Below are 14,873 nucleotides of genomic sequence, written 5' to 3'. Positions count from 1 at the left end.
CATATTTAAAACACATATTGCCAAGCCTTTATCTTTATGTGGGCGCTCACTATACATAATGTTGAGCAGTTAGCCTAACAGCTAATGAGATGATAACTTTCACCACTGCCAATAGCGATCCAGACGTTTCTCTGCGTCAACTTAAACTATGTCCCTGCTGTCTCCACCGTCAACCCCACAAGGGGCCTCGCCTGTCGATTGTTGTAAAGCTATCAGTTGGTGGTCAACGCTAGCTACTTATTAGCTAATATAACAACCCAACATTATAATTACCCCCCCCATGAGGTACTGTTAAGCCTACTTGGGTCCCTGGAAAGGGGATTAATACACTAACAATTAAGGATATTGGTCTTTCAGGTGAAATTTCAGGATGGAACTAGAATGCATAAATTCAGTAGCAGTATTTGGCATGTGCAACATTTGTAGCCTCACAGAGCTCAGTTGCTGGAGGACAGGGCCCCGTAAGGTGGGCATTCAGCTCCTTGATACAGAACAGAAAGTTGTAAAATGTACTGAAATACTGAAAGGTTTAATATGTGTCTTCAAAAGTTTAGGGAAGGTTCAAGTAAGTTAACCTGCAAGAGCTAGAATGCATTTTTGTGAATTTACATTAAATGTTTGTAAAGCGCTAGATTTTACACATGGAGCTGTTGTGAAAGCATTATATAAATAAAGATGTATTTTAGGTTTCTTCTGAAATTTCACAGAGGCCAAATCCATTTTTTTCTGCATAGTTCATTATTATTATTATTATTGTCATAATTTTTGTTGTTGCAATACCCTGTTCTGCAGGTCGAAACGGACGCCGTGTTGACTTTGCAAAGAAACAGCAGGGTGAAAAGGTTATAACAGTGACACACACAGTGACGCTGCTGACTTGGCTCTCACTTAAGTTTTTGTACCTTTGATTATTTTATTTTGTGGCATTGAACAGGTGACTCCCCCCTAACTTGAAGAACAATTCTAACCATCAGCCAGTGAAACCCTTGGCCAGCGAATAAAGACACCCTGAGTAACTTGTGTGTCCAGTTTGCGGTTCACGCACGGTTGAAACTCTCACTTCGACAATAACAAACATGGAAGACGCCATCTTCCTTGTCATGTGTGTCGCTCAAGTTCTCAAGGTGTCTGGGCAGCACATGAACATGTTAAAGCAACATCCATCCATTTTTTTTTACCAATTGGCCTTTTGAGAGTCACAGGTGAGCTGAACCCGATACACTGAAAGAAAAAAAAAGATCTTGTTTTCTTTTGCATATCATAATGTGTTAAGCCAACATATATCATTTGATTATTTTTGAGAACACGTGAAAATTACATCCGTTTACCACATTTTAATCACATGCAACCGACATGTTCGAATTAAGTAAATACTGTACAGAGGATTCTTTTTTTCTGTGCACCAGCTGACTCGGATAGGCGGGGCTTGCCCTAAATTATTATTAGAGTTGTTTTTATTGTATTTATTTATTACCTAGTACTAACTGATAAATATAAAATGTTGAACTTGATTATTTTATCTCGGACAAGTTTTTATACCGATTCTGCCCCCCCCCCCCCCCCTGTGGCCCCCCTCCGAGCGCAGATTACGCAGTCGTGCCGAGTCGCCGACGCGAAAGGTGGAACCAAAGTGCGTGATTTAACATTCTAGTCGGACCCTTTAGTGCGCTGCGCCACTTAAAAATGAGCGGGAAAATGAGAAGCAGTCCGCAGAGAAGGAAATTACCACGACACGAGTGCTATTTGCTTGTGTGTGCGTGTGCGCGCGCGTGTGTGTGTGTGTGCGTGCGCGTGTGTGTGTGTGTGTGCGCGTGTGTGTGTGTAACTTTTTTAGTCTCCCTTTTTATTTTTATTTTTATTTAACAGGATCAATATATAAGACATTGCCTTTTAAAATTTGGATAATTATATGCATGTAAAACATCTAGCTTCAGTGTATTTGCAATTTTTGTCCCTGGCAGGCTGGTACCATATCATCCCCTGGCTTGAATGTTCTCAACAGATGGACACGGCGTATTGTTACGCTTGCAGACATTTTAGCCCTCCCAATACTGTTTTTTTCTCATCACTGTAATGTTATGACTACAATTTCAAAGTCTGAAGAAATAAAAAGTCAAATAAGATTTCGAATCTGTCTTTTTAGCCCTAGGTTGAATGTGCCCCCCCATCAAAACCCCTGGCCCTAGCCCGGCCCCCTCAGTGAAATTGATCCAGAACCGCCCCTGCACGCTAGGCGCATCTCAAACTAGCCACGTATGAGGTCGTCGTACTGAGCCAGCAGGTTCTTCTCGTTTTCACGTTGATCACGAGTCGAACTCGGAACAATGACCTTCCGCACATTACCAGAAACCGAAGCGGCTCGAATTTGTTGTCTTACAGAGTACATGCGCACGACTGTAGGGAGGGGGCACAGACACAAACACGCACACAAAATGCACGGACGCTTTGTCCATTTTCCGTGCAGTTTATGATGGGTGAGCTCCGCAGATGCGCTTTCTTTCGTCTGTAGATGGCGATGTTTTCCACAGTTTTCCATGGGGAAAGACGCTGTTTTTGTCATTGGGTTCAGTTAAAAAAAAAAAAACTTGGAAGGCATATACTATATGACTTGCGCCAATTTCCACAACATCAAAATTAGGTTGAGTTTTTCCCAGTTTTCAAATGAGAACCAGTTAGGAAAACATGAAGTAATTACGGTTTATAATATACAACGCTGGCATTTCATCTGATGTCACACTGGATTTTGAAACTAATAAAAAAAGGACAAAATTATTTCTGCTATCCACTTTCATAACTTTTATTTTACTTTATTGAGCATTGCCAAGTCAAGTCCTTGATTAACTAAACAGATATTTCAAGAATTGCAAAAAATATATACAAATAACTGGCGAATCGTAAAGCTTAAACAAGACCTGAAATGTTCCAACAACAATCGGAAGACCCATTTTTACACACTCAAACAATATCGGATATAGAATTTGCTGGGGAAAATCAGACTCATCAAGAAGTTCTTGCATACGGAAACCGATTTGCCACAGGAGCATTTTCATTTGGCCCATTTTATGAATGCCCTCAACTGGTTGCCAGCCGACCGCAGGGCGCACATAGGAGAACAACAATTCGCACTCACAATCGCACCTTGGGACAATTTAGAGTGTTCCATTTAACCTGACATGAATGTTTTTGGAATGTGGGAGGAACCGGAGTACCCGGGGGAAAACCACGCAGAGCCGGAATCTAACCCTGCATCTCTAAACTGCAAGGCGGATGTGCTCACCTGCTGCTTAAATGAATATCATTTATTAATAATAGCTTAGCGTTGCTGGTAGTGTAGTGGTAAACGCCTGACTTTTGTTCGGGTAGCCTGGGATCGGTTCCCACTCGGTGACGGTGTGGACGTGGGTGAAAATGGTTGTTCGTCTCTCCACTTGCCCTGCGACTGGCTGGCGACCAGTTTAGGTTGTCGTCCCGCTTCTGCTCGAAGTCAACTGTCATAAGCTGCAGCACGCCCGCGATCCTCGTGAGGATAAGAAGATTCGAAAATGGAAATGCGTCAACTTTGTGTGTGCTTTATGAAATTAAGTCCACTCGCGGGAATTGCTGAAGATGGCCCAAACTTGGTCAAGTTAACTCACTCCAGAACTATACGACTTTATTAAGAAAATAAAACTTATTGTTGGTGAAGCCATGTCTATCAAAAGAATCTCCACCACAAAAAAGGGGAGTATTACATCAATTCACTGTATAAAATATAATTCTCAGTTAATTATTTTCGTAATTTCTTTTGAAATTAAAACAGGCAAGGTTGTAGGACGAGTTTTATTTTGAAGGCAAGCCACTGCGGCTTCAACACATGAGGTTGACGGAGTTAGCCGCCACGTCCAAAAGTCAAGAGCGCTGATAAGAGTCTCTCTGGCAGATTACAAAATATTTGCCTCCATTAAGTATTGCCTCACGCGATTCTCTCTCATGGCTTGAATGCTGACCTGTCAGCTCGGCTGGCCTTTAGCCTTCGCACCTTTACTCTCCACGTTGCCGCGAGCAGCCGCTTGCTAACGTCAACGTGCAACTTCCTGCTTCTGTTGTCGTCCCGATTGTGTTGCTGGTCCGTTGGGTGAACATCGTCACGGAGTGGTTCGTGCTCGTGGTCAGGTACTGTTCCTTCCTTCTTATTTCACAACGGGCATGTGGTGCCTTGTGTCCACCTGAGGTTATTGGCCTCGGTGCACTCCGAACTCATTTGGCTTGCACTCAAATTTTGCAATGGTCAGACTGCAGCATCTATCGTGTTGCAATGAATGAGCAGGGTCGAAGAACAGTAAATATGTGGTGAAGCAGAACCTTTATGGCCATAAAATTATATTATATTATCATGTATTTGGTACATGAAGAGATTTGATATAGATGTAGTCATGTCATATGAAGAGCTGCGCTTTATACTGCTCCTTTTATCGCGGGGCATGCCGCCCCCACGCGTTCGCTTGTTAAAACACGCTTAAACCAAGAATTGAAAGGTAAGGCTGCAAAGTGTATCAGCATCCCAATATAAACAGTTGAGTTCACACCAACCGCGATCCATTTATTTAGATTTTTTTTAACGTAATCGAAATAAGAAAAACAGTACAATAAAACACAACTATGCATAGAACAAAAAAAATACCATTCCAAATATCCGGTCGTAAAACAAATTTCTAGGAATGTACACATTTTTGTTTACCTTGTAATGCAGTCTAATGTGCAACTGTAGTTTCCATTCATGCTTCTGGCTCAAGCTGTGCCACAAATGGCAAAATGTGTGGAGGATACTCGGTCTACACCATTGTTAAGACAGTTACAATAACCTTAATATGTTGTTCATACAATGTATGTGTAGCGAACTAATATTATCTTGCGCTATGCATTACAGTTGACCAGCCTGTTTTAGGACTACTTAAACTTGTTAGCACGCTCATTATTGCTGTTGGGAAAATCCACCATTGTTGAGACACTCTCCCCTACTTTGTCCACCACGCCTCTGGTTACTCATGCTTAATTTTGACATGTACTTGGCATAAGAAAACGACAGAAACCTCTTTGCGTTTGAAATAATATTTGCCCTTATGTTTCTTGATAAAGTCAAATAACTAGAACGATCCACAACTAAATTAATTTTTTTTAAAAAAAACTCACACGTACAAGGACTCATTGAAATTTGTTTGGGTCTCTGATGGAGAATAGACAAACAATGTTATCATGTTTAAACGTTTGACTTTGTTCCATGCTTGATTGACCTCGAGCGCATGTGTCCTTGAGCAAAGTTACAGATGTCTCAGTTCATGGGAAGGCTACTCATTTGCATGTACTGTCAAAAAAGGCCAGCAGGAGCTGCGAGGGTTCGGGTTTCTGTTTGAGAAGCGAGCACGAGTTAGTGCGGCTTCAAAGGATCGTTCCTCCTGCCTGGCAGTCAAAGACGACCTGTTCCTGGGTCGAGTCTGTGTTCAACTGTCCGAGTGAGAATCTCTGACAGTCTCCTTCTAATCAGAAACATCAATGAAGTCGTGGAAGCCCCAATTGCAACATGCCTGGCCACTTGCCCACTGCGCTCTTGTCAGCAGTGTAATGGCACAAGGTGCCAATTCTTAAATTCAGACTTTCCTCGACACTTTAAAAACCCAAAATAAACAAACATCAAATCTGTGATATAGCAGGCGGTCACTCTTTTCTCTGCTGTGTGTTGCAGGTCTTCGAAGCATCAATACCAAAATGTCCTCAAGGCAAGATGGAGCAAAAAACATCACGTGACTGATCAGAAGATGCCTTAGTCGTACAAGCTACTGTTTCAGACCGCTTAGCTCCCAGTTACCCCCGAGCCCCGCCCCAAACTCCCGAGGGGGCCTGGGCAACAGGGGGCCATGGCGGGCACCAGGCCAAAAAGCAACAGGCAATCGCTGTGGCGCTTTCTGCTCCCGCCTCGCGTCCGTGAGGAGCGAGTGGTGTTGGCCCGCAGCGAGAGCCTGCCCAGTGACCAGGTGCTGAAGATCATCGTCACGGAGACCACGGTGATCAAGGCCGGCTCTGGGGTCTGGAACCGCCGCTCCCTCACCTACCTGGCCCTCTGGTTCTTCTTCAGCTTCTGTAACCTGTTCCTCAACAAATACATCCTGTCGCTGTTGGAGGGGCAGCCGAGCATGCTGGGTAAGGACGGACGACTAGGGAACTGCTCCACTTTGCATTTGTTTTTACTGTGGACCAACTTACCAAACGTCTTTTAAGCGTTCACTACAACAGTTTCAGAAAATTCTACCAAACAGGTGTGATATAAACATTTGTAAGTCACAAATCAGATTGCAACAGTAAAATACAGTGTGTATAAATATATATATATATATATATAGTCAAACCTCAGTTTTCGACCAAAAATTTCAATTTTTTTATGCCTTGGATGACGAACAAATTTCGGTTCTCTACTTGAATGCACCATTTGACTCCTCTCACCTTCCTTACACAAGGAAGCGACGCTTCCTCGTGTTGCTTTCCATTGTGAGCAGATGTGTTCGGTAAACGTTTTTATTTTTAAAAGAGCGTGGTTTCGGTTTTCGAACAGCCTTCTGGAACGGATTATGGACGAAAACCGAGGTTTGACTGTATATATAGAACATAACAGTGTCGATTTGAAATCCATGTTCAGCCCGATTGAGTATAATTCTAATCTGTATTTAATTGTTTCCTCGTGGCTGTTTCCTTTTTGTGGGCAGGTGCGGTTCAGATGCTCTCCACCACCATAATTGGCTTCCTGAAGATGTTCGTGCCCTGCTGCCTTTACCAGCACAAATCCAGGAACGAGTATCCTCCCAACTTCATCATGATCATGCTCTTCGTTGGACTGATGAGGTGACTTCCCGAAAGCATGCCGTGCATCGAAAGCACAGAGCTCCTCCAAAGCTGAAAATATTTGTCAAACCATGAAGCATGATTTTTCTGTCAAGTGAAAACACGAACTGCCTTATTGAGTGAAGCCGTCATTTTACATGAGAAAAATGTTGTGGCACACGACCAAATAAAAATGTTACAAAAAAAAGTAGGAATACTGAAATAATCCCTCCCCCCCGGAGAGGTGTCAGATTTTGTCTTCGGCGCAATCTTCACACTGGCAGGCCTGAATTAGCAGAAGGCAAAGATAGGTAAAAGTCATTCTGATAGGGTGGAAGTAATATCACAGAACAAGCCTCCCAAGTCACTCGTTCTTAAGTGTCCTTAGAATCTCTTTGCTTGATTTCCAGGTTCACCACGGTGGTCTTGGGCTTGGTGAGCCTGAAGAATGTGGCCGTGTCTTTTGCCGAGACGGTGAAGAGCTCTGCGCCCATTTTTACTGTCATCATGTCCAGGTTGATTCTTGGAGAGTACACAGGTGGGTCATTTTCCGTTTCAGGTGATTTCATCAATCGCGGTGAAGACGTGTCCCACTGAATTTCTTCTGGAAAAGCAAGTCATTTTACTAACGGTCGATTAATTTTGAAAATATCATTGAAATGGTCATTGTTTATCCAACAAAAATTTTAAAGTAATATTTTTCATGCAAAAATGTTTTACCATTATAACTCCAAAACAAAATGTCATCATTTGTAACATGTTTAATGTTGTTGCTTTTGACATTTATTTTTTTGGGAGGGGGGGTGTATTGGATGTTCTCCTGTCATTTGCGTTAGTTTTCCATGAAATTTTAAATTACAAAAATTTGAAACGCAATGCCTGAACAGAACAAACTTCAAGATCATTGAGACAGGGATAAAAAACCCAAATTTATATTGACAAATTTGGTCGGTATAATTTTGAAAATGTAACTCTCTGGAAGGACTGCCCCCATACGCTTCTTCATTGAACACGGGCCAACCCTCCTCGTCACGCAGGCTTGTGGGTGAACCTGTCGCTGTTCCCCGTCATGGCGGGCTTGGCTCTCTGCACGGCCACAGAGCTCAGCTTCAACTTGCTCGGCTTCTCCGCCGCGCTCTCCACCAACATCATGGACTGGTACGGTAAACCACGACTGCCGATCCGCCGAGCCGCACCACGGCCGCAGCGGCGCGCTTCGCTTAACCCGTTCCCTCCCGTCTCAGTTTACAGAATGTCTTCTCCAAGAAACTGTTGAGCGGTGACACTTATAAATTCAGGTAAAAAGACCAGGAATAAAAACAGGAGTCGTACAAGTGAAATGATACTTTTTTTAATTTAATTTTATTTTTTAAGCCCTCCAGAACTACAATTTTACACCAGTGCAGCAGCGATCATTATGCTCATCCCAGCCTGGATTTTCCTCTTGGTAGGTCACCGAGTGAATCGTTTTATAAAATGTGATATACAGGTACAATCGAAACTCATGACAACGTAGATCGAGGGACATAACGACCTTATAACGGTAGTTCATTGTAACCGTTTCCAATAAAAATGGCCACCACCTACCATGTATCATACCATATGAGCATTTATAGATGTAAAAACATGAACATGCGATCCAGTATAAACATGTCCATTACAAAGACGTGCATTAAGTAGGAAGAAAAAATGATTTTATAAGACATGAAACAAACAACTGCAGCGTTGGGCTGCTACCAGTTGGGCCGAAATTGGACGCTGTGAAACTTGCTGAAATTATTCATGCCATCATTGTTTCAAAATGGTGTTTGCAAAAAAAAAAAACATGATTTCAAATGCTTGCCGATAATCAATGATGGTCAAAAAAGAAGAAATATCGGTGCCGTGCTCATGGAATGGATTTGTCTGACGCTTGTTTGTGTTTTCCAGGAAACTCCCGCAACCGAGAAGAGCGGACAGACGTTCACCTTCAGTCGGGACATCGTCTTGTTGTTGCTCTTCAACGGCGGCCTGTTTCACCTGCAGAGTGTCACTGCCTACGCGCTGATGGGACGCATTTCTCCGGTTACTTTCAGGTGCAGTGCTTTCCTTTGGCTTTTCAACACTTGATACACTCGGGTTGCGTTGTTGAACCTTCCCCGCCTTTCTCAAATGTACTACCCTTGAACACTTCTGTGGGGGGGAATCGACATGCACAAGCAAATTGCTTTGAAGTCATCACACGTCAAAATGTTTTCTGCTTCGCCCCCACACTCCCTTCACGCACTTCAACAACTTGAGCTCTGTGACCCAAAATGCCTCCTGGACTGCCATTTAAAACCACCGTTTTTGATGTCTTTGCGTCATGTCAGCGTTTGGAAGACAACTAGAGACATTTGACATGTTTATGTTTCACAGCAGATTGAACCATTTTTTTTTCATCCCTTTTAGGTTTTTGAAAGGCATTCAATCCACAAATCTAAAAACAATGCAGTAATTGGAATTAAAGGGACTTAAATCCATCTTCCAAAAGGCTTAACTTTCTTTCGAATACACAAGTAATATTCGTCCATCCATCCATTTTCTGTTCCGCTTTATCCTCACAAGGGTCGCGGGGGGTGCTGGAGCCCATCCTAGCCGTCTTTGGGCAGTTGGTGGGGGACACCCTGAACCGGTTGCCAGCCAATTGCAGGGCACACAGAGACAAACGACCATCCACGCTCACACTCGCATCTAGAGACAATTTAGAGTGTGAAAGTGCTCTATAAATACAGTTGAGTTGAGTTCAATCAGCCTGCCATGCATGTTTTTGGAATGTGGGAGGAAACCGGAGCACCCGGAGAAAACCCACGCAGGCCCAGGGAGAACATGCAAACTCCACACGGGGAGGCCGGAGCTGGGATTGAACCTCTCCACTGTGAGGTCAACGCGCTAACCACTGGACGACCGGGCCGAGTAATATTTCGGATTGTAAATATTCTTAAATCTCAACGTAAATTCCCATTCTTGAAAAAAATAATTGATCGAATGACTTGGTCGAGTGGTTAGCGCGTCGACCTCACAGTGCAGAGGTCGTGGGTTCGATCCCGGCTTCCCCCTCCCTGTGTGGAGTTTGTATGTTCTCCCCGTGCCTGCGTGGGTTTTCTCCGGGTACTCCGGTTTCATCCCACATTCCAAAAACATGTAGGTCAGGCTGATTGAACACTCTAAATTGTCGCTCGGTGTGAGTGTGACCGCACATGGTTGTGCGTCTCTGTGTGCCCTGCGATTGGCTGGCAACCGGTTCAGGGTGTCCCCCGCCTACTGCCCGAAGACAGCTGGGATAGGCTCCAGCACCCACCGCGACCCTTGTGAGGATAAGCGGATCGGAAAATTGATGGACGGATGGACTTTAGTAGAAAAATCGCACAAGCGCGACAGTGGAACAAACAAAACCGAGCAGGTGCCACATCCGGTATGTTTTGTAGCAACTTTGGACAACGTGCGACATTGGGAAGTTGTTCTAAAAATTCATTTCAAATGGAATTAAAATCACTCTTAAAGCATTTTGAATTTGATTTGGCTGAAGCTGTAGGAACCCTGAAGACTTCGAGCCAACCTTCTTGTGTTTTACTGCCACGTTTCTTGACTATCGCTCACTCAAACGTCGGCGCTGACTGAGTTGAGCTCCGGTGACGTCCGCTTTGGTTTTGTGCAAAAGCAGCCGTCACGTTTCTACCTGTAGCACCCGAGGAGCGAGCGTTCCTCCGAGCGCACTAACTCCCTCGTCTCTCCTTCAGCGTCGCGAGCACCGTGAAGCACGCCTTGTCCGTGTGGCTGAGCGTCATCGTGTTCAGCAATCAGATCACCATGCTCAGTGCCACCGGCACAGTCCTCGTGTTTGTGGGGGTTTTCTTGTACAACAAAGCCAGGCAGGCCCAGCGGCAGCGCATGCTGGCCATGGCTGCACAGCAGAACTACAAACTATCGCCAAAGGAGCAGAACATCCAACAAGGCCCGCCGCAGCCTCACTAAAGTCTCCACGATTTTTTTTTTCTTCCAAACTGGCCGGACACGTTCGTCGCCTTGCACACATTCCAGTCATGGAGGACCATAATAAGAATATGAATAATAACAAATTTCAGGCGTTGGGAAAGTGACTGTTGTTGAAAGGTGAAACAACGCCTTTAATATTCCTGTGGAACATTTCTTGGCAGTTCGCAACACGCAAGCATTTGACAAAAACGAGAAGCTCAGGGTGTCCTTCAGCGTTTTTGGAGGAAGTCAGTTTTTTAGAAGCAATTTTGTCTTGCGTCTGGATTCTCGGCTGTGCCCGTGAATCTCATCTGTGGTACGCCGCGGCTTTGAGGGGGGTGGGGTGGGGGGGCACCTCGGCTTTGCTACGCTGTGGCAAATACACAATGCGATCAGAGGCGCTCTGAAAGATTCCTCTGCCCAAGTGTCGATTTTTAGGCCACTCGACACATTTTTAACTCATTCACTCCCAAAGACGTTTTTAAACGTCTTTTCAGACTTGGTCCAGAATTGGCTGGTACTGAATGAGTTAAGATGCGTCTTAAAAATATGACAGTCAGATTACTGCATTCCGGGAATGCGCCGTCCTCAGTTGCCATCAAATTCATTCCCAGTGCATGCTGAGATTGAAGCGACGAGAAGAGACGAAACGGCTTAAAGATGCTTGAAAAAAAAAAAAGGATCCATGTATTTGAATAACCTCCCAAATTAGTCAAAAGCTTTTGGTAAAAAAAAAAAAAAAAGTCTTCCTGTCCCATATTTTACAGCCGTCTCAAGCATCAAAATACGTCTACTTTGGCAAAAGTAGCAGCACACCTGGTCAGTCAACTTGCTGGGTATCACTAGTTAACAATTCCACTTTCTTAAAAATTGCCGACGAGTTTTCAATTTGCCGATGAAACGGCCGCCGCTCTTCTCGGAAAACATGTTGGAGGATTTTGGAGTGTCTGTTAGGATTTGCTTTATATGTACTTTCATCCGATGTTACATTTCTTATTTCATTGATGCTGGGTCGTCTCCCTACGTCGTTTGAAGAGCAAACGCAAGTGATCATAAACGATACGGATACCCGAAATAGCGCCTGTAATTATCAGAGATGGATTGTATGCATAGAAAACGGAACACTACCGGTATTTCCCCGCCAAATTCATCCAACCGTACCTCGATGGAGCTTGCGTTATACCGAAACCAAAAATGTCCCTCCTCAAGCTGTTCTCACCAAGTTCAAAGGGTGCAAGTGAACAAAAGGTAAACTACTCTGCCAATACTTGAGTTGTCGTAGAGATTAGATGTAACACGAGTTAGGTGATTCAAAACGCTTGTGATGTTGGATGTCAAGGGGGGTGGGGGGCATCAAGCCACCAAGAACATCCTGTGCATGTGCTGTCTTCTTTTTTTCTCTCTCTCTTTTTTTCCCCCCTTTCAGAAATGCCTCACATGGTGAGCCTCCATTTAAAGCATTTCGATTACGCCAAGCTCGACTCTCGCGAACCGGCTTTCCTCATTTTTTAAAATGCTGCTGCCAACAAAGGTAACCGCATCTCTGAAAGGGAAATGTCTGGTGGCGGGTTTCTCGTTTTAGTTTTACATTTCAGAATTGCAGTGCCTCCACAAGCAGAATTGTTTTTTTGGTTGGTTGATTTGTTTGTTTTTAACAAAACATGTTTGTCTGTTTCATCCCTGACATGAAACCTTCTCAGGTGTTTCCACCCCGCCCAATAATCCTGTAATAGTTTGAGTCTTAAATGGGAGCATTGGTGATGGTTCCCAATGTGGTCTTTTTCCTTTCAATTGTTAAAGGTTCCAAAGTGGTGTGTGTGTGTGTGTGTGTGTGTGTGTGTGTGTGTGTGTGTGTGTGTGTGCGCGCGCGCGTGCGCGTGCGCGCGTGCGCGTGCGCGCGTGAGTCTGTTTTTTAATGAAATCTTAGTGTGTGTGGAAATTCGACAGGGAGGAAGTGTAGTCTTCTTGCCAAGGACTCTTGGCCAAGAGGCCTGTTTTGAACTGCCGATTATCAGTTTTTCCTTCAATTCACATCATTGTTTAAAAAATAATAATAAAATAAAAACGTTCTGTGTGCAAAGCATCGAGCACAAATTTCAAGCCGAAACGAAGTACTTTGTTTGTCTTTAGCATTAAAATATAGTAACGAAGCTGCCTATCATACGCCACAAGATTTTTTTTAATAAAAAGTTTGCTAGAAGCCTCACAGATGACACTTTTTACTATATGACCCACCGTGTATTTGAATGGCCGTAGCTTTTGATCCGAATGGGTATGTGGCTCATCATGAGACTCATTCCACACTGTCGGCCCTATTTTCAAGTTTACTGTACGTCTAAAATTGTCAACATTAACATGTTAACTCACGTTTGGCAAAATCTGTGCAGTTTTGTTTGCCTCTTGAAGGATGCGGGTTTGGCCATCATTTTTATTTTTTTCTGACGACGTCTGGCTGTGATTTATCGTCCACGCCGTCGCCACCGGTCATGATGCGTTCAAGGGCGGCTTGGGTAAACATGTCACTTGGTAATCCTTAACACAACAGACTACCATAACAAGTGTGCTCACAACACGTTTGAGCACACTTCCGCATGTGCTAGTCTGCGTGTTCTGTACGTGTGCCTGTTTGCTGAGGGTATTTTTTTCCAAATCCATAGTGTGCTCCCTTTACAAGAACGTCAGGGTTGTTTTTTTTCCTCCCATTTTCTCCTCCACCTTCCATATATGTGTGTGTGTGTGTTTTTTAATGTAATCTGTGAAAACAAGATCCCGTAAAGGTGACCCGGCTGATTCCCGTTCTGTACACCCCCCCCCCCCCCCCGCGATGTTGTTCTATGTCACTTGAACAGTTTGTCTCTGTTCAATTTTGTTGCACTTTTGGTACCATGACAATAAAGCTATTCTGATTCAGGTTCTGGTTGGCAATGCATCACACCACGCCCCCTAAAAAAAAATCTATGGAGTTTTGCAGTTTTAGACCTAAAACTGGACAAAACTGAAACGGGTTACTTTCGGTGTCACGTCCTTGTTCCCGTGCGTTCCAATGCAGGATGCAGTGGAAACCGAGAGGCAACAGTTTCTGCTTGATCACGCCCACCAAGACAGACCCGCGTTTAACCCCAAATAAATGTCAGTTGCTGGAACCGAGCCCCAATACCACATATTTTCAGTTCATGAGAACATCTTCCAGACAGACATAGTTGTGCTCTGGGCTCTATCGTAGCAACCGTATACAAAACAAGGGCTCTGAGCTCTTTTAAATGCAAACCTGGATGTCGAAGACAATATGTTCCCCCTTTTTTTGTAGAAATGTCTTCTGCGACAACGAGAGCAGGCGGCCCGGTAGTCCAGTGGTTCGCACGTCGGCTTCACAGTGCAGAGGTATCGGGTTCGATTCCAGCTCCGGCCTCCCTGTGTGGAGTTTGCATGTTCTCCCCGGGCCTGCGTGGGTTTTCTCCGGGTGCTCCGGTTTCCTCCCACATTCAATAAACATGCGTGGCAGGCTGATTGAACACTCAAAATTGTCCCTAGGTGTGAGTGTGATCATGGATGGTTGTTCGTCTCTGTGTGCCCTGCGATTGACTGGCAACCGATTCAGGGTGTCCCCCGCCTACTGCCCGGAGACAGCTGGGATAGGCTCCAGCACCCCCCGCGACCCTAGTGAGGATCAAGCGGTTCGGAAGATGAAGATGACAACGAGAGCAGTCCCGTTGTGATCGATTCAATGTCCCTGAGAAAGAAAGTTTTACTGTGGTAAAGTGAAACTCAAAAGGAGTCCTGTTATTTATACTCCCCAATCAAGTGACATACAGTACAGTACTGGAGGCTTCATTGAGTGTCTGCACTCGGTAGTCACGTGTGAGGAGTTATATATTTTATATATACAGTATATACATATATATATATATATATATAACATATGGCCACCTCTGTTAAAAAAGGGGGGGGCAGATCTTTCAGTTCTACCCCTGAAGTTAAATGAGTAAATAGAATATAATCAGAATGCGGTTCCGTTTTTCGTGTTTTCTGAA

The 14,873-nt window shown here is 44.2% G+C and overlaps 1 protein-coding gene across 1 annotated transcript; it reads left to right on the top strand.

Annotated features, from left to right (window-relative positions):
* Positions 1-3,807: 3,807 nt before the first annotated feature.
* Positions 3,808-13,753, top strand: LOC147210271 (solute carrier family 35 member E2A). The gene is made up of 9 exons (XM_086107737.1): positions 3,808-4,152; positions 5,720-6,174; positions 6,735-6,870; positions 7,260-7,387; positions 7,887-8,007; positions 8,094-8,147; positions 8,224-8,296; positions 8,779-8,924; positions 10,608-13,753. Exons 2-9 carry the CDS (start codon positions 5,892-5,894, stop codon positions 10,840-10,842), a joined length of 1,176 nt encoding a protein of 391 aa, XP_085963863.1. The 5' UTR covers positions 3,808-4,152; positions 5,720-5,891; the 3' UTR covers positions 10,843-13,753.
* Positions 13,754-14,873: the final 1,120 nt, after the last annotated feature.

The sequence above is a fragment of the Hippocampus guttulatus genome, chromosome 1 (genome assembly GCF_054856545.1).
Source record: "Hippocampus guttulatus isolate MCC_2025c chromosome 1, RoL_Hgut_1.0, whole genome shotgun sequence".
In the NCBI taxonomy this organism is placed as follows: domain Eukaryota; kingdom Metazoa; phylum Chordata; class Actinopteri; order Syngnathiformes; family Syngnathidae; genus Hippocampus; species Hippocampus guttulatus.
This window is presented reverse-complemented; position numbering and strand designations above follow the sequence as displayed.